General features: G+C 39.4%; 2 protein-coding genes and 1 long non-coding RNA gene across 5 annotated transcripts in view; 2 read left to right on the top strand and 1 right to left on the bottom strand.

Annotated features, from left to right (window-relative positions):
- Positions 1-19,905, bottom strand: part of LOC141440537 (uncharacterized) — a 304,669-nt gene that overhangs the window by 53,655 nt on the left and 231,109 nt on the right. The window lies entirely within an intron of this gene.
- On the top strand, positions 1,088-14,480 carry LOC141440544 (juvenile hormone epoxide hydrolase-like). 3 transcript variants are annotated; one of them, XM_074105089.1, is made up of 8 exons: positions 1,088-1,187; positions 6,078-6,273; positions 7,125-7,352; positions 8,471-8,635; positions 10,002-10,187; positions 10,666-10,828; positions 11,501-11,735; positions 14,020-14,480. In XM_074105089.1, exons 2-8 carry the CDS (start codon positions 6,085-6,087, stop codon positions 14,240-14,242), a joined length of 1,389 nt encoding a protein of 462 aa, XP_073961190.1. In that variant the 5' UTR covers positions 1,088-1,187; positions 6,078-6,084; the 3' UTR covers positions 14,243-14,480. The 3 variants fall into 3 exon arrangements, with proteins under 3 accessions (XP_073961190.1, XP_073961189.1, XP_073961188.1); XM_074105088.1 differs by lacking the exon at positions 1,088-1,187 and adding an exon at positions 4,851-5,350 and having other exon boundaries at positions 6,081-6,273; XM_074105087.1 differs by lacking the exon at positions 1,088-1,187 and adding an exon at positions 4,851-5,350.
- On the top strand, positions 14,577-19,640 carry HLH3B (Helix loop helix protein 3B). Its single transcript, XM_074105091.1, is given in 5 exon segments — positions 14,577-15,341; positions 16,823-16,950; positions 18,394-18,584; positions 18,998-19,227; positions 19,230-19,640. Coding segments are annotated over 5 exon segments (789 nt in total). The 5' UTR covers positions 14,577-15,307; the 3' UTR covers positions 19,436-19,640.

Below are 19,905 nucleotides of genomic sequence, written 5' to 3'. Positions count from 1 at the left end.
GACTGCCCGAAGGTTATGTTTTTCGAGCGTATGTATGTATGTATGTATGTATTTATGTATGTGGGTATGTATATCTATTTGTTTGGTCCTCGCTGCAGCCTACACGGCTGGACGGATTGTAAGATATGAGGTATCATTGGATTCGTCATAACTATCGGAGTGACATAGGGTATATAATATTTCAATATGTCGTTTGCAAAAAAAATATGGCGAAGGAATAAAAAAAATTGTATTGTAACAATATGGGAATCAAATGAAAGCTAAAGCCCATTCTAAATATATACTTATGGGTTATAATATTTTTAATGTACTATTTTCACAGAAATATCAAAAAAGTATAAAATGAAAGACATTAAATTTAAAAAATCAAAAAAACCCGACTGCCTTAAAAACTAAAAGGAAGAAAATAAATCTAGTGGTCTAGAACTCTGTCAAGAAGATCATTTAAGGTTCAACAGTCGGGACCCATTCAAATCGTAACCAGCTCAAAAAATCTTGGTAATGGGTCCCGACTGTTGAACCTTAAATGAGCTTCTTGACAGATCTCTAGACCACTAGATTTATTTTCTTCCTTTTAGTTTTTAATTGTAATCGGTTTAGCTATGCTATTTTCTTTGGCAAATGTATGGGACGTCAACATGACATTAGTAGCACAAGGTTTCCATACTGGTACACGTGATTCAGTTTCGTCGACCTGTATATTATCTCTAACAGAATGTATCTAAAATGACATTACGCGGTCGTGGTACTGACGACTAACAAGAGATCGATCAAACATCGTGGTGATATACTTTCATACTACGTAATTGCAATAAACTATAATGGCCTAGGACTATTGAAATGATCTTAGATTACAAGAATAATGTAAACAGTGTACCTTTTTTCCTGTTTGTTATTAGGACCAAATATACTATTTTTTGGTTCAACACAGCCGTTGCTTATTTTTATTTTCCCCTGTAAAGATTTGAATACACATGACTAGCGGAGGGGCGGATAATGTTCTCTTCACTGCGCGGCCGGGACGCTTAACGCACAGTGATTATCTGACAGCATACGCAATGGATAGAAAAAACCCCCGAGTGCCACCTGTCGCATATCCTCATGGCTGGATTGTAGTACGGGCTCAATGTGTTTGATAAGTGTCCTAATTCAATTTGATAGGCAGTACGCCTGGGTTTGGACTGGTGGTATGTCTTGAATCATGTTGTGTCTATTCTTGATGATTTTGCCTGATTAACCTTCAGATTAGTGTGTGTAGGTGCTGTTAAAAATGTTTGTACAATCGAGGAAACTAAATCAAGGGTGTCCTGTTCATTATGAATTTTGCTATGAATTCTTTGGCAGATACATGCGACCTACTTGAACTACAAGCTTTTATTAAACTTCACCTCTTATATATGTTTGTTTGTTTTAAATTTGTAAGTTGATTTTGATCGAATTGACTTGAAATTTGGTACACATTATGTAGTTTTGATGGCAATTCAAGTAACAGCCAGCAAAAATAACTTACGGAATTTTTTATTTTATTTTTTGGTTTCGTTCAGAAAACGTGTTGCAGTAACAAATAATACCAAAGTTTTCCTCAGCCAGCTAAATTATGTTAGCACATAATTTAATGAATACTAACGAATTAATACATGCTTCGCTGGGTCTTTCGGAATGGAGCTGGTAACATGATATAACCTATTAGATAAAAATTAAAAATAATTTTAGTTATTGTATTACTATCTTATCTTTCCTTCGTACCGTATCTAATGTCTGGAACTCGTGTCAGTACTTAATCACGAAAAACTTTTTCACGAAAACTTTTTCACGAACGACTTTATCACGAAAAAACTTTATCACGAATGAACTTTATCACGAAAAGACCATATCACGAAAACTATTTCACGAAAACTTTTTCACGAACGACTTTATCACGAAAACTAAATCACGAATAGACTATATCACGAATAGACTTTATCACGAAAAAACTTTATCACGAAAACTATATCACGAATAGACTTTATCACGAATAGACTTTATCACGAAAAATGTTTGAAACTTCTTCACGCTGAAACGGCTGGAGGGATTTAAATGAAATTTGGCAAAAAGTTAGTTTATAATCTGGATTAAAACATAGGATACTTTTTATTCCGATATTCCCACGGGATAGGGTTAAAATTTCGAAATAACAACCGCTGGGCTTAGAGCCATGAAATTTGGTATGAAGGTAGCTGGATGTCTAGAATAACACATACGCTAGTATTTATCCGGACAATCCCACGGGATGGTCTTTCTGAAAGCGCTGCTTGATTTGTACGAGCGAGCGAAGCGAGCGAGCAAGACGGTTCGGAGCAGAAGCGACTCGGATAGGTTAGGTTCAGAAGGCTAAGGCGGGAGCGAAGCGGAGCGTAGCTCCCGCCTTAGCCTTCGATGTTAGGTTTTTTTTTATAGCAGCCCGGATAATAAAGGAAATAGATACATTAGTAACAGAAAAAAGCAATTATAATCAATAATCGCAATGTAAGTTGTCAATAACACTATTTAGTATGGATTATGTATTTAGATATTATATGTGAGTATTACATAAAGAAAACGGATGAACTAAAACAATTACCTACTTTTGCTCACCTGCAACCTTTATGATAGCTACGTTTATGCAAGAAATGTGTGTTCATGCAGTTCCTCCAACTTCACATTGTAAGAACACACACAAATCACACAAATCCATCTAACTCAAGCAGAGCTCATCTTTAAATTCAAATTAATTTATTTGCGAAACAGCAATTCATAGCTAAATATAGAACAAAAATTGGTCAAGTGCGAGTCGATGTTTCTAGTGTTAAAAACAATGTATATAGTGAGATATGTTTATAGTGATGACAGTGCGGATTTGACGAGCGCTTTATTAAAGTTGGCTTCATTGAGGTTTGTTGTTCATAAATTTGGCACAAAAACGAATAAATTAGACAGTCACTAATTGTACTATCGAAACTTTTATAAAACATCATTAAAATCGCAAACCTAAAAGTAGGTAAATATTCAAACGACATAGCTAGCCGTTGCTAGGCGACTCGGCCGCCGACAGACAGACAGACAGACAGCGGAGTCTCAGTAATAGGGTCCCGTTGGTACCCTTTAGGTACGGAACCCTAAAAAAGAAGAAGGCAATAGGAAAACTGCAATGATGTCTCAAAAACCGTTGTTTTCACTTAAAAAAAATAGAAAAATGCGTGTTTTTGCAGGCGGATGGAAAGATCAGCAAAGTAGGTAGGCTTTACAAGTTAACGAGTAAGTCTTCTAATACGTTTTTTCTACTCGTGTAGGTACTTTAATCCGCACATTATAATTTCACAAACAAAATAACGAAGGCGCTTTTTAGGGCTGATTTAAAAGTCTATTGTCGCTGGTACTGGCTACTAATTATGCGCTAATTCACTGAATTTTTAAACTAATTTCAAACTAATTTTAGCTCACCTACCTATACAATACAATTACTCTTTATTTTACACCAGAAATAGAAAGCTATACAGAAAACAGGTACAATGAGAGAAAAAAGTAATAGGCAGTCTTATCGCTTAAGAGCGGTCTCTTCAAGGCAACCTTATTTCAGAATATTAAAACGCAACAAAAATACACCTACCTACACATACATATATCGTACAATATAATACACGTCTAAAATGAATATAGGCGTGAGATAAACAGCCACATATAAATCCATGAAGCCGTGGTAGCCTAGTGGTTTGACCTATCGCCTCTCAAGCAGAGGGTCGTGGGTTCTACTAATATTATAAATGTGAAAGTGTGTGTGTTTGTATGTTTGATGATTGAAGATTTTATCCCTATCCCGTGGGAATATCGGGATAAAAAGTAACTTATTCCAGAGGTCCAGCTACCTACATACTAAATTTCAGGGCTCTACGCCCAGCGGTTGTTATTTTGGGATTTTATCCCTGGGTATCCCGTGGGAAAATCGGGTCAAAAAGTTATCTATGTGTTATTCCAGACGTCCAACTATCTACATACCAAATTTCATGTATCTAAGCCTAGCGGTTGTTATTTCAAAATTTTATCCCTATCCCGTGGGAATATCGGAGTGAAAAATAACCTATGTGTTATTCCAGAGGTCCAGCTACCTACATATCAAATTTCATGGCTCTAAGCCCAGTGGTTGTTATTTCGAGATTTTATCCCTGGTTATCCCGTGGGAATATCGGGTCAAAAAGTTATCTACGTGTTATTCCAGATGTCCAACTATCTACATACCAAATTTTATGTATCTAAAACTAGCGGTTGTTATTTCAAAATTTTATCCCTATCCCGTGGGAATATCGGGATAAAAAGTATTCTATGTTTTAATCCAGATTATAAACTAACTTTTTGCCAAATTTCATCCAAATCCCTCCAGCCGTTTCAGCGTGAAGAAGTTTCAAACATTTTTCGTGATAAAGTCTATTCGTGGTAAAGTCTTTTCGTGATATAGTCTGTTCGTGATTAAGTTTTCGTGGTAAAGTTTTTTTCGTGATATAGTCTGTTCGTGGTAAAGTCTTTTCGTGATATAGTCTGTTCGTGATTAAGTTTTCGTGATAAAGTCTTTAGTGGTAAAGTTTTCGTGAAAAAGTCTTTAGTGGTAAAGTCTATTCGTGATAAAGTTTTTCGTGATAAAGTTTTCGTGATAAAGTCGTTCGTGAAAAAGTTTTTCGTGAAATAATACTAGCGCCACTGGAACTAATATCTTGATTTCATAATACTACCTAATCCTACTAATATTATGAATAGGAAAGTTTGTATGTGTGTGTGTGTGTGTGTGTGTGTGCGTGCGTGCGTGTGTGTGTGCTTGTCATTCCTTCACACTAAAATGTATTTGTAGGATTTGAATGTAGTGTGGTATGTTTTGGTCTAGTATGTATCAGTAACTGTCAAGCTGACCTAACTTGACAGACAGTCTGATGAATTCTACAGGAAAACACGTGTCAAGCGAATATCAAAGATTCCTTAAAACAAAATAGAGGATGTAGATGGTTACATATTTAAACAGCGAAATTTAAAATACCTACAGGTAAAATGTCGATGTTCAAAATATCGAAAATTTAATATCGACTAAGTATATCGAAATATCGAAAGTTAAAGTACCTAACGAAAGTTTATATTGTCGAATGGTTAGATAACCTACGTCCAACATATCGAAAATATATTTATCTGCAAAAGTGACATCGAAAGATATAAATATCGAAGTACAAAGTATCGAAGTACATATCCTATGCATGAACTATCACGTGACAGGGAGGACGGAGCTCTGCTTCGCGGAGCTAATCCTTTGTCCAAAATAGCTGCCAGCCCTCTGGTCACCTGAAACATCAATGAGGCGATCATCTGTTCCTATTTTCATTATTACCTCACTATTATTTTTGCCCTCTCATTTTGAGTGGAGCTCACACAGCTCTCAGGGCTGGGCACACCCAGCAGTGGGATGTATATACTCATTTATTGGTAATAATCGTTATTACATGTCATTTTGTTCAATTATTCTAAAGCTAATTAATAATTTTCAGTACCTAACTGTCAAATAAGCGTCAAATAAATAAATAAAGTATATAGGCTGGGATGATGGATAATGATTGTTTTTGACCAATAAAGTTTTTTTTACAAGTTTTTACTTAAAGTAAAAGTAAAGTAAAGTAAAATAATCTTTATTGCCAAAAAAAACCTAGCTCAGTACAACTCACAAAAAAACACACTAAAATTTAGAATAAAAAGTAAAAACTAATATAAAAAAAACGAATTATTAAAAACTAAAAACACTAAGAATGTAAGCAATGGGTCCCAATCTCAGCGTATGCTAGGCATGCCCAGCGCTGGTTTTCAGATTGGTCCCTAGAAGAGGGACGGTCGCTACCCGAAAATTATGTACGCTGTGTAAATATGTACCTCATTTGTACCTCAACAAATGCAATAACCACCTCCAGAACCACTCCAGTGTTCGGGTTTTATTAAAATTTGATATGCCTACATATATACAGGTTAGATGAAAATGATAGCATGCTCAGCAAAAAAAATATGTTTTCTAATAAAGAAAAATCGTATTTTTCTAGCAGCAAAATGTTCAAAGTGCTGTTAGCCATCGCCTCTGTACTGGCAGCCATTGCCGCATCACTATGGCTGGTGTCCCGACCTCCCAACCTCGAAAACCTGCCCAAGCTGGACCATGGGCAGTGGTGGGGCCCAATGGGGCTGAAAGGGAAGACCGATGAAAGCATCAGACCTTTTAAGATAGAGTTCAGCGAACAGGTTAGACTATTTGTCTTTTTTTATCCCCCTATCTATAAGTAATAAGTACTTATTTAAAATAACTTTTCTTAAGTTAGGTACCTTTATATATTTTTTTTGCGAGAAATATATATGTACGCGCACCGTGTACTGTACATCTTTTAGTCGGGTCTATATCGAGTGGTCGAAAATTGTTTGTCATAGTGTAACATTTGTCATAATGCAATGTTTGGCATAACTCTTTTTTTTCTCTGAAACCATTTATTTTTCAGAATCGTTATAAAGCAAACCTAACCTAACCTATAGAGTTCTACAGGTGACCGTTTAAAAAATTATGAAAAACGTATGGTTTCAGCGGGGAAAAAATTATGACTTACAATAATTATGTCAAACAGTACATTATGACTTATAAAATTATGGCAGTCAAAAGATCCCCTTTTAGCCATGTTACAATTTGTTTCGTTTAGTTACATGAAATGAGGAGACACTTAGAAGAACGAGGGTCATCGTCATAGCCAAGAAGTGGTAATGTACAGGTCATATAGCACAGAGAACATTAGGCCGATGGCACTGAAAAGTTCTAGAATGGAGACTACGGGTCGGCAAGCTCTGCTTAGGACGTCCACCAATGAGATGGTCGGATGATCTGGTTAAAGCCGCAGGTTAGGTGGATGCAGGCCGCTTCCAACCGACGCAACTGGAGTTTATGGGGGAGACCTAAGTCCAACAGTGGGAGCATATCATAATTTGATGGAACACAAATTAATTTCATATTTTTCGCAGAGAAGAAAAGCTTGATGAATTCAGATCCAATTTAACAATTAATTCGGTTGAGATTATCAAGTAGTAATAAATAAAATTCTGTCTTCCAGATGGTCAAAGACTTAAAGCAACGCTTAGAAAACTTCCGCGCTCCCCCTCCGCCGCTAGATGGCGTTGCCTTCAACTACGGTTTCAACAGCGCGCTACTCGACGATTGGCGGCGCTACTGGCGCGACCAGTACGATTTCAAAGCGAGAGAACAGTTCTTGAATAAGTACCCGCAGTATAAGACTAATATACAGGGATTGGATATACATTTCATCAGAGTCCAGCCCAAGGTGAGTTTTTAATACCTACCACACCGGTTAATTAAATAGGTAGTTAACTTCGTTAACTATTAATCCGTTACTAAAAAAATAACTTCGCTGAGCATTAGTGTTACATTTCTTAAGATTCCTTCTAATTCATAGCTTCATAATTGTTGTAGCAACTCTAGCGCCACCTAGTAAACAATTAAAAACACTTACGCGATTGATTTATTTAAATTTGGATGAAATTTCGTTTTCCTACTCAAAATTAGGAATACTTTCGATTGTTATAGGAGAAAAAAAGTGTCCTAGGTTTTTCATATAATTTTGTGTTATCCATTATACTACCGCCATAGAAACGTGTATGGAAATGGTAACGTAATGGAACTCCTATTACGATCGAAAGTGCTCCTGATTCTGAGTAGGAAAGGAAATTTCTTCCAAATCCAAAAAAAGTCATTTCTACAATTATGATTGGTTTTTTTGGTCTTTTTGTATTTTTTATTTCAACTCCAAATTTTTGTTACTTTTACGGGTATCCCGTGAAACCATATCGAAAATACAAACTGAGACATGGATGCACAGAAAAACCAGAAAAAGAGACCAGCGCTGGGAATCTGGTTCTGGTGGTTTCTGGTTTTTCTGTGTATCCATGTCTCAGTTTGTATTTTCGATATCATTTCAACAACTTTTTCGGAAAACGCCCTTTACATTGCACTCTCAAAGTTCCTCAACCCAGATGCACAAATATAACTTCCAACTCACTTCCTTCATCGACAGCTTAAAACCTGTCTCTACGGACTTACATAATATAAATAATCATCATCATCATCATCATCCCAGCCTATATACGTCCCACTGCTGGGCACAGGCCTCCTCTCAGAACAAGAGGAAATAAATATCATGGGCCACTCGACATTCAATAAAGTTGACCTAGTCCCAAAGTAAGCAAGGCTTGTGTTATGGGTAGTAGGCAAAGGATAAACACATTAAAATTATTAAAAACCCAAGACTCGAGAACAAAATATTCCTATTTTTCATACAAACTCTGCCCCGACTGGGGATCGAGTCAGGAGTCAGGGGAGTCAGGTTCTCTAACCACCGGGCTATCCGATTGTCTCAATACCAAACAGTAAATTTCATTCCAGGTCTCACCAGGAGTAGAAGTCCTGCCACTCTTGATGATGCACGGATGGCCAGGTTCCGTAGCTGAGTTCTACGAGGCCATTCCTCTCCTGACTCACCAGGCGCCAGGCCAGGACTTTGTGTTCGAAGTTATCGTGCCTAGCTTACCAGGCTTTGGGTTTTCTGATGTAAGTTTTCAGAAAAACCCATTGGAATTGATAAAAATTATATCGTAGTTTATGTTTTAACATCAGCCAAATATGTGGTCTACCACCCTAAAGTTGATAATCAGCAGAAGTGCTTGCACTGTTGTGTTTCGGCGTGGAGAGTAAGACAGCCGGTGAAATTACTGGCACGTGAGGTATCCCATCTTAGGCCTCTAGGTTGGCAACGCGTCTGCAATACCCCTGGTGTTGCAGATGTTTATGGGCGGTGGTGATCTCTTACCATCAGGAGACCCCACTTGCTCGTTTGCCATCGAGTCGTATAAAAAAAAATCGTTTGCGTGTCATAAAACAATAATCATAATATTTATTTATTTCTCCACCACCGGTTACAACATCAGTATTGAACTTAGTTACAATTACAGTCAGACCCGTGGGGCAGAGACTGGTGCCCGAACTAGGAACGACCTGTGTGTCGGGTCACCAGGTCTCCGACCCCCAGATGTTTGTAACTACCATTTAACAAAGTAATCTAATGTTAACACAATACATAATATATCAAAAAAACTAAAAATAATCTAGGAGTGTATGTGAGTGTGTGAGCGTGTGCGTGTGTGTGTGTCCACTATCGAAAACCTAAGATTATCGGGTACAATACAATAATGTCAATAGACTTGGACGTGTGTGTTAAGCGACATATTCATTTGATAGGATCTTGTTTAAAAATTGATAGACCACTTATTTGGCTACATACAAAGAAGACCCTTGCATAACCTAACCAACTTGGATTGAGAAATTTCAAAGTTAAATATCGAAAATACAAACTGAAACATAGATGCACAGAAAAACCAGAAAAATAGACCAGCGCTGGGAATTCAAAAACCAATAAGACTTCAAAAACCAATCTTAAAGTTAAATATCGCAAAAACGACTGAACTGATTTAAACGAGACATAACTAAGAATTGTTATTATTATTATTATTATTTAGAAGCCTGTAGAGGTGTCCCACTGCTGGGCAAAGGACTACCCCATGTCCTCCACTCTAACTCCTCCTCTCCCTGTAACTAAGAATTACCGAAAGAAAACTGGCTTTCATGTGAAAATCCGCATTGAAATTGGTTCATCTGTTTGAAAACTACGACAATACAGACTGACAGACATCGGCGTCAAACTTATAACCGCTCGTACGTTTTTAACACAGTAGATTCGCTATTTGAAGTAAGGGTTCGCCAATGTGGATCGGATTTTTTTTTCAAACATCCCTGTCCATTGAAATCATTAATTTTATATTACGCCTTAGATATTATAGTGAATATCTTCTTCACAGTAGATTTGAATTTTGTTTCTTTTCAATCAGTAATATTATTTTGGTATTCTTTGACAATGCAGGCAGCAGTCCGTCCAGGTATGGGTTCCTCTCAGGTGGCGGTTGTGATGAGGAACCTGATGCACCGTCTGAGACACAAGCAGTTCTACTTGCAAGGGGGCGACTGGGGGGCTCTGATCGGCTCCAACATGGTCACTCTCTTCCCCGATGAAGTGCTGGGCTTCCATTGTAACATGGCACTTGCTAGGGTAAGGGTTTTCATTAACAATATCATCAATATAGAAGGTATCTTCAATTTTTTTCAGCTCGGCAGATTGTTGGGTTAATCTAACCACACATGTACGGCCCCACAACCCATCCCGCGGGAACAATATAATTTTCCGGGATTAAAACTATCCTTTATTTTTCCCAAGGTCTCAAACTATTTTCATACCTTTCATCTAAATAGATTACGCGGTTTGAGCGTAAAAAATTGGACAGACCGACATCGAATATGTATCGCATACGGCCAAAAAAACGGAACCCTTAATATAAAAAAATAAAGGATTACTGCGATGTCTGTCTTACCATCTGTCACAGCCGATTTGTTCCGAATCTACTGGACGGACCAAATTGAGATTGAGCATACTAATACATTTATGTTGCCTTAACATGAACGTCTTGCTAACTGCACCGTGTGATCAAATAGAACATTTTGGTTGCAAAGATTACAATTATTTGTTTTAGAACATGCGTTCCAACATCTTGAGCCTGCTCGGGGCCGTCTTCCCGTCTCTCGTAGTGGCACCTCACCTGGCCCACAGGCTGTACCCTCTGTCGCAGTATTTCCAGAACTTGATGCTGGAGACAGGATATTTCCACATCCAGGCTACCAAGCCTGATACCGTTGGTAAAGCATAATGAACTTCATATATCTTGCTTTATAACGTCTACATAGGTCGATTCATAAGAGCTAGCACGGATGAATTGAACGAAAGTAATGTACAATACCGGGAGACGAGCTGTCGGTAGGCCTCCAAGAAGATGGAGCGACGACCTGGTTAAGATCGCGGGATCGCGGTGGATGCGGAAAGCACAAGACCGATCTGAGTGGAGAGTCTTGGAGAATAACTCTTTATTGCACACCAACACATAGTAAGCAGTACAGAAAACACAGGTATATACAATACAATACAATACAAAGACTCTTTATAGTACACCAGAAATAGTAAGCGATACAAAAAACAGATACACAGAGAAAAAATAACAAGGTAAGCAATGGGCGGCCTTATCGCTTAAAAGCGATCTCTTCCAGGCAACCTTTACAATGGATCTGTCCAGTAAGGAATACATCTATGTAGTGTTGACATATAAAGTATGTATACATAAATGTATCTATGTACGTGAACTCTGTATTGTTCAAAGGAAAAAAAACAAAATACTATCGACAAATAGACAAAGGCCTCGTACTTCTAATATATTGTAAACAAGTACATAATAAGTACTTGAGAGTCCATAATTCAAACCATTAGGCCACCACGGCTTTTTAGAAATATGCAACAAAATGAAAATTCTCTTACAGGCGTAGGCCTCACTGACTCCCCTCTCGGTCTTCTGGCGTACATCCTGGAGAAGTTCTCCACGGGATCCCGATTAGCATTCCGCGACCGAGAAGACGGTGGTCTTTTGGAGTTCTACTCGAAAGACCAGCTTCTGGACAACCTGATGATCTACTGGACCAGTGGAGCTATGACGACGGCTATGAGGTTATATGCTGAAAGTTCCAGCAAAGCACATAGTGCCTTGGATGTGGATGAGTAAGTTTAATTATCTTCGGGAGACGAAGTTTAGGGCCTAAGCTTGCTGGCGCGGTTTGTGCGGAGTGGGTGGACACCTATTTAAAAATAGTGTGAGCAGCGCTAACTGCCCGCATCGCGTGTAACGGAATTTGACTCATCATGATCATGTGAGCCGAAAGACGTCTGGACATAGGCCTCCCCCAAGGCTCTCCACTCAGACCGGCCGACGACCTTGTTAAGATCGCGGGATCGCGGTGGATGTGGAATGCACAAGAATCATTTTAACTATTCCCATACAACCCGCAAATGCACCGGCAAATGTGCCGGCGCACACGTGGCAGCGCACCGTGGACGCCGAGCTGCGGGTGGCCGGGCTGAGTTGGGGGGACGCGGAGCAACAGGCGCAGGACAGGAGTGGATGGCGACGTCTCACGAAGGCCCTTTGTACCACTGGGGTACCATAGGATAACAACACATTCCCATACAATTTCATTATTCAACTATGTATCTTAATCAAATAACCAATTACTTATGTTTATTTATTGGGGGTTTTATATATCGTAAGGCAAAAGGAACCCTAAAAGGATTCCTTCCGTGTCTGAGCTGTCTGTCCGTCCGTTTGTCACAGCCAATTTGCTTCAAAACTACTGAACCAATTGAGTTGATTTTTTTTTCCACATGACTAAGTTGGTGACTCAAAGACAGCCCGAACGCGAACATGGAACCCACTTCTTCGGGGAAATAAGAAAAGAAAAAAAACTGGCTAAGAGCGTGTCAGACACGCCCGAACTAGGGTTCCGTAGCCATTACAAAAAAAATAAGTAATATTTTTCTAAGGAATTCGTATCCGGAATATACGGAATATATACGGAATCTTCCGAGTTTAGGTATATTTTATGCCTTAGGCTGCTATTTACTCTTAAACTACTAATAGTTCTCAAGCAAACTTAGCCGTTATAGTTTTCCTTGAAAGTTTGATATACTTACTACCATCCTGAATTTTTTCAAATTTTTCCACCCACCGGTTTAGATTTTGGTAGGGGGGACGCTCGATTTTAATGACAATTTGCACTTCAAAGTTGAATATTTCGCAAACAAATCACTGAATCGAAAAACCGTCTTAGCAAACCCCTAATGGTTGTAAAAGTTTAGACCTATCCAACGGTACCCCACACTATAGGGTTGGATGAGAAAAAAAAATCACCTCCACTTAACGTCTATGGGAGGTACCCTAATATTTTTTTTTTTTTTTTTTTTTTGTACCATTTTGTTGGCATAATTTACATATATATCCGTGCATAATTAAATCTTTCTAGCAATGATAGTCCCTGAGCAAAGCCGCGAGCGGACAGACAGACAGATAGACAAACAGACATGCCGAAACTATAAGGGTTCCGTTTTTGCCATTTTGGCTCCGGAACCCTAAAAATACAATACAACACGATACAAATATTCTTTATTGCACACCACAAAATCAGTACAAAAAGTGTATATAAGTAGACACATAAATTCAGGATAGACAAAAGGCGATCTTATCGCTTAAAAGCGATCTCTTCTAGATTCCAGACAACCATTTGGGTACGTGATAATTATGATTATGTCAAAATAGGTGGTGGACACAGGAACAAAAACAAGAACAAACTAAGAAAATACCATAGATTGTCTCGAAGAGATCGCTCAGAAGCCATAAGGCCACCTATTGCTTACCATGGTTTTTTTTCTATGTATTCCGTTATCTGTCCGCTTACTATATTAAAGTGTTCAATAAAGAGTATATTGTCTGCTTTTGCTTGGTCTAGGTATTTTCAGTAAAGCAATTTCTGTTCTGAACTAAAAGAATTTCCTTGCTCACCCGCGACCTTACGAAAGCTAAGCTTATGCAAAATATGCGTGTTCATGCAGTCATATTTTGCATAAGCTTAGCTATCGTAAGGTCGCGGGTGAGCAAGGAAATTCTTTTAGTTCATTGATATGGACCTCCGCAAAATAACGCCTGATTCAATAAATTTCTGTTCTGTACCCTTAGTGTATTTTTACGGTTACGAAATACGTCTCGATCGCGTTTGCGCTAAAATCTCAATTTATATGGAAACACGAACAGCGCCCTCTAGCGGAACGTTTGCGATGTTCGTGTTTCCATACAAATTGTCATTTTAACGCGAACGCGATCGAGACGTATTTTGTAACCGAAAACTTACACTAAGGGCACTGTCTAGGAAAGTTTGTAACCCTGTCCACGCGCGCTTAACTCGCACTGGTTTGATTTTTTATAAAACACTTCATGTAGACCTTTTATCCCCAGGTACCAGACCCCCGTACCCACATGGGCTCTCCAAGCATCCAACGACTTCTATTACCCCCCCACGTTGCTGCGCACAAAATTCGTCAACCTACTGGACGTCACAGAATTGGACGGAGGCCACTTCATAGCACTGGAACAACCTGGCAACTTCGCCGAGGACGTCTTTAAAGCTGTAAAGGCTTTCAGAAAATGGAGGAGTGATAAAGGAAGAAGTGAATTGTAATTTAGTGTCCTCGATACCTCGATACGTTTTGAATTCCGTTGTGATTAAAACCTGTCAAACCCGATTTAGGTGCCCAAACGTACATGTTGCAAATAGCTGCAAAGCTACGACAGGCATGGGGATGTGTTAAATTTGGTATAGAAAATATGTTAATTCGCTTCCACATGAAACAATTTAAGTAGCAGTCAATTATGTCAGATGATTGTTTTATTAGTTAATAAAACCACATTGAAATGAATGAACGACGTGATTTTATTTTCTATGTAGGTATTGAGTTGGTTAATACCATTTATCTAATACTTTGATGTCAATGTCTAATGTGATTCCTCTGTTCCTCGTACATAACCATCTTACACAACCAGCGCTGGTAGGGCCCAAATTATTTCCTACATAAATTAGGTCCTGGTCACAAAGTTGTGGTCGCAATTGTACCTACCTAACACTCCTCCTAGCTTCGTCTAGTGTCGTATCATCAGCCAGATAATGTGGTCTACCACCCTAAGTTGATAATCGTTTGCATGTCATAAAACAATAATGCTAATAGACGTGTCTGTCAACTTGAAAGTTCGACTTTAGCGACATATTCATTTGATAGGAACTTGTTTAAAAATTGATAGACCACTTATTTGGCTGATGGTAGCTATCTAATTTTTTGGAATCAAAATTGACAGTAAAAGAGACCAATTCAGGGCTGGTTATGTAACATGGGCTATGTATGGGGAACAAGATGGTTATTTATGAATTAATTTGTCTTAGTAGACGATTTATACTCAAACCTATCTTCAAAACCGCTACAACTGATGCTCCAACGTTTCCCAAAGCTGAAAGTTATGTCAAAACAAACACATTCAGTGAGAACGTAATCCCTGTTCCTCCTCCCTCTACGGCCTCTGATTGGCTGCACAGAGCCCCGCCTTCAGCCAATCACAGTCCGTTGTTGCAACCCCTTCTAAATTCAATTAACTAGCCAGTTGAGTTCCATTCGCTGCAGTGTTGACAGCTTTTGATAAAAAAGTACAAGTGAATTTTAGTGTTTTTATTTGTGGTGAAAAAATATTTGTTTTTATGCCCACCGTGACGGATAAAACGGGAATAAACGGTAAAGATAAAAAAATTGTAATCTATGTCTACAATAACTGAAAACCTGAGACACCCCAACAGTCTTTTTTTAACCCCCGACGCAAAAAGAGGAGTGTTATAAGTTTGACCGCTATGTGTCTGTGTTTGTCTGTCTGCTGTGGCACCGTAGCTCTTAAACGGGTGAACCGATTTCATTGCGGTTTTTTTTATTTTAAAGCAGGTTTTCTAGCGATGATTCTTAGACATGTTTCATCATCGAAAAACGAATCCACGCGGACGGAGTCGCGGGCAATAGCTAGTATAATATAATATTTTAAATAGTAGACAGCTAAATGCGACTAAATAAAGAACGCTATCTACAGGAAGCACCTATCAGCGGAAGTGTTATAATTAAACACTTGATGACTGTCCATGAAGAGAACTTACACCTACTGGATTGGAAATAATATTTTTAGATGGTCACATACATGTAGTAGAAACTGAAAAATAACCGATAAAAAGTTGGAAAATCCCCGACATTGTCACTTCAAAGTTCGATATCTCTCAAACGGCTAAACCGATTTTGATAAACATGTCTAACAATTGCTAGAAACCCTGCTTTCAAAAAAAATCGCATTCAAATCGGTTCACCCGTTTAAGAGCTACGGTGTCACAGACAGACAGACATACACACAGACACGCATAGCGGTCAAACATATAACACCTCTTTTTGCGCCGGGGGTTAAAAATACCAAAAATCAACGTGTGGCACATTTTTCGACAGATCTTTAAAAGCACTTAAAAAAAAAAAAAAACGGAAATAATTGGCGGAAATATACCGTTTCCGATCCATTGCCGAAAAACTGCGCTTCTCAACAAAAGGACGTAAATGCTATGGAGATAACTCTATAATTGCTGGTAAAATTTTCACGTCGAATTTTTGCAAAAGTACCTACCGAATCGTTCTTTAATCAAAATGACCACGATTTCAGATGTTTATAAAAAGCACGTGTATAAATTATATAAATTGTCCATTGTGTGAAGATGTCTTAATAGTGTAGCGACTCCTAGCGCCATCTAGTGAACAACGATAGAAACTCCGACCATGTTCTACATCGCGCTATCGAAGTTTCTCAACGCAGACGCATATATACAAGTTCCGACGCTCTTCCTTCGGACTTCGGTCCCCAGGCATAACACCTGCCTGGACAGAGATCTCTCTATTGGAGCCCCCCCCCCCACAAATATTAATAAAATATACCTAGTGCCATCCCCGAAGACGCGTGATTTTGTCAAAATGAGACATTAATGACATTGTAATAAGAGCCACGGCACGCGTCATCGTGAATGACTCTACCTATACTCAATTCGCAAACGTGCATGAATGGTAAACTTAAGAAGATGCCCTGTTGTATGATGTTGTTGTGAGTCGAAAAATGACTTCAGTCCTATATCAATTTTGTGCACACTACACATACATCTTCTCAAGTTTCTCGATGTACTCTAGCATTGGTGTTTCAGGGAACCAGTACACCATGGGGTCGGACCAAGAGTCATGTTCTGAGGAAGAACCGGACAGTGAGATGCTGAGCGACGACCTGTGTCTCCCGGACAGTGACGACGACAGACAGTCCAGCATCACCATGCAGGTACAATCAGACAAGATGCTGCGGCGCACCCATCTCGAAGTGCGCAAAATTTGAACTTTTTATTTTTTTATTCGACTGGATGGCAAACGAGCAAGTGGGTCTCCTGATGGTAAAAGATCACCACCGCACATAGACACCTGCAACACCAGGGAGATTGCAGATGCGTTGCCAACCTAGAGGCCTATGATGGGATACCTCAAGTGCCAGTAATTTCACCGGCTGTCTTACTCTCCACGCGGAAATATAACAGCTGCACTGCTGCTTCACGGCAGGATTAGCGAGCGAGATGGTGGTAGCAATCCGGTCGGACCTTGCACAAGGTCCTACCACCTGCAAAACCTGAACTTCGTATCTGCCCTCCCGCTGATGCTAATATTATTTAATCCTACTATAATTATAAATGTGAAAGTTTGTGAGTGAGTGAGTTTGTGAGTGAGTATGTTTGTAACTTCTTCACGCTGAAACGGCTGCACGGATTTCGATGAAATTTGGCGAAAAGTTAGTTTATAACCTGGGTACTTTTTATCCCGATATTCCCACGGGATAGGGATAAAGTCTCGAAATAATAACTGCTGTGTTTAGAGTCATGTAATTTGGCATGGGTGTTTTAATTTAACGTCAATGAAAACCACAATGTAATTTTAGGGAATTCCCACGAGAATTTTACAAAATCCTATAATTTCAATTCATCTGCTGTATCTTATGATTTACGCATGCGAAGCCGCGGGTAAACGCTAGTATGAGAGTAAAAAGACGTTACGATACAAACTTCGATTCTCGAATTTTGTAGTAACCCCCCCGTTTCAAAACAGGACGAATCTCTAGCTCTCAGTGTTGTAAAGCGCAATATAACAAAGTCGCCGACTCGCCCATGTCGGTCATTATAAATCGGAAAACTTCGTCAGCGGCTCGACATAAGGAACGTATACGTCGGTACTAGTTGAGTCAACATCATCATCATATCAGCCGTAGGACGTCCGCTGTTGGGCAGATAGTCCTCCATGGACCTCCAGTTGCTTCGGTTGGAAGCGGCCTGCATCCACCGTGAACCCGCGGCTTTAACCAGGTCATCCGTCCATCTCGTTGGTGGGCATCCTACGTTGTCCTTGTTAATCCACAGTCTCATTTCAATAACTTTTCGGCACCAACGGCCGTCTGTTCTCCGAGCTATAAATAGCCTGCCCATTGCCACTTCAACGAGCTAATCCGCTTGGCTATGTCAGTGACCTTTGTCATTCTACGTATCTACTCATTTCTGATTCGATCCCGTAGAAAAACACCGAGCATAGCCCTCTCATAGTTCGCTGAGGAGCTCTGAGCCTGTTTATAAAGCACTACGTCTCGAATCCATACATCGACACTGGTTGAGTGTCAACAGACGATCTTACTACTTAAAGCAGAGTAAAATTGGTTCTAGATTTTTAGTTCAACTCGTTCTCACAGAACCTCCACGACGACCTGCCCCCGCTCAACTCCTGCCTCCTCAGGCCCCCTCGGAAGCTGTTCACCAACTGTCGCGAGAGGTGGCGGCAGCAGAACGTGAGCGGGGCATTCGCTGAACTCAGAAGACTGGTGCCGACGCATCCGCCGGACAAGAAACTGTCGAAAAACGAGATACTCCGCATGGCGATCAGGTATTTTCCGTATGCTATTCTGTGTCAATTCTAATTGATAAACTTCTGCAATAATTAAGGCGTGGTGGCTTTAATATTAATAGTGGTTGGATATAATGCCTCTCCAGTAGAAGGTTGTGGATGCGAGCCCGGGCTTGCACTTCTGTGTTCGGATTTGTGTGAGAAATAACATTTGAAATTTACCATGACCTTTACGGTGAAGAAAAATATTAGCTGCAAACCTACACGCATCGGGCAGTTTGGTAAAAAATAAATATTTTGTCACAAAAAACTTTAAAAGGCACAATGCAGTGTTGTTTATGAGTGTTATGATATGGCTTTCCGCATCAACAACTAAGTCCCTATTGTTATCTGATGTAGAAATAGACCGATCCCTATTTTAAAATGCTCATTATTTTCCTCCTTTCTCCCAGGTATATCGGCCTGCTATGCGAAGTCCTCGAGTGGCAGAAGAACCACGGTCTCACCAATAAGGAAAACACAGCCCTCGCCATAAAATGCGAGTCCCCCATTAGTCCTCAATCCCGTCGGCTGCGACTCAAAAGACCCTACTTCGAAGACGAAACCCGTCCAAAGATGTTTCTAGAATCAGAATTAACCAAATACGGGAACGAAGAAAACGAGGAGAAGAGACAAAGGAATTTTTGCCCAAAACTGAGTTCATTTTCGGGAAAGAACATTTAAGAGTTTTGAGGAACCATTATTATTTTACTCCTCGCTGGCGCCAGAATGTCCCGTTCAGGAATCTGACTGCGGATAAAAATGGTAATAACTTGCTGATGATCGCGCCTCAAAATGGGAAAGATGATAAAGGGTTCAAGGATAAAGATGATGGTAAAAATGGGAAGTGAATTGGTGCAATAGGCAACGAACTAAAATAATTTCCTTGCTCACCCGCGACCTTATAATAGTTAGTTTATGCAAAATATGCGTGTTCAGCTCATCTTCAGAGTAACACATACACCATGCTACCAGTTGTTAGTTGTTGGTGGAGCTCTGGTTGAGTTCGAAACGCGTCAGTGTAGTGTGATGGTGATAGATGGGTTTGTGTGATTTGAGTGTGTTCTTACAGTGTGGAGGTGGAGGAACTGCATCAACACACTTATTTTGCATAAGCTTAACATCATAAGGTCGCGGGTGAGCATGAAAATTATTTTAGTTCATTGATATGGATCTCCGGAAAGTAAGACCTGATTCAATAAATTATTCAATAGGCAATGGTAGTTTTTGACTAATAGTTAACCAAGGTTTTAACTGTGATGTTATGTTTTATTAGTTTTTTAAATGCCGCAAGTTTAGGTACTATTTTACCTATTAGGTA

The sequence above is a fragment of the Choristoneura fumiferana genome, chromosome 22 (assembly GCF_025370935.1).
Source record: "Choristoneura fumiferana chromosome 22, NRCan_CFum_1, whole genome shotgun sequence".
Lineage (NCBI taxonomy): Eukaryota > Metazoa > Arthropoda > Insecta > Lepidoptera > Tortricidae > Choristoneura > Choristoneura fumiferana.
The sequence above is the reverse complement of the archived record's forward strand: the minus strand, read 5'-3'. Positions and strand labels throughout refer to the sequence as shown.

Excerpts from the sequence above, each read along its gene's own strand:
- LOC141440544 (XM_074105087.1), top strand. Across the intron at positions 8,636-10,001 it reads CAGGCTTTGGGTTTTCTGAT|GCAGCAGTCCGTCCAGGTAT; the intron begins GTAAGTTTTCAG and ends TTGACAATGCAG. Across the intron at positions 10,829-11,500 it reads TACCAAGCCTGATACCGTTG|GCGTAGGCCTCACTGACTCC; the intron begins GTAAAGCATAAT and ends ATTCTCTTACAG.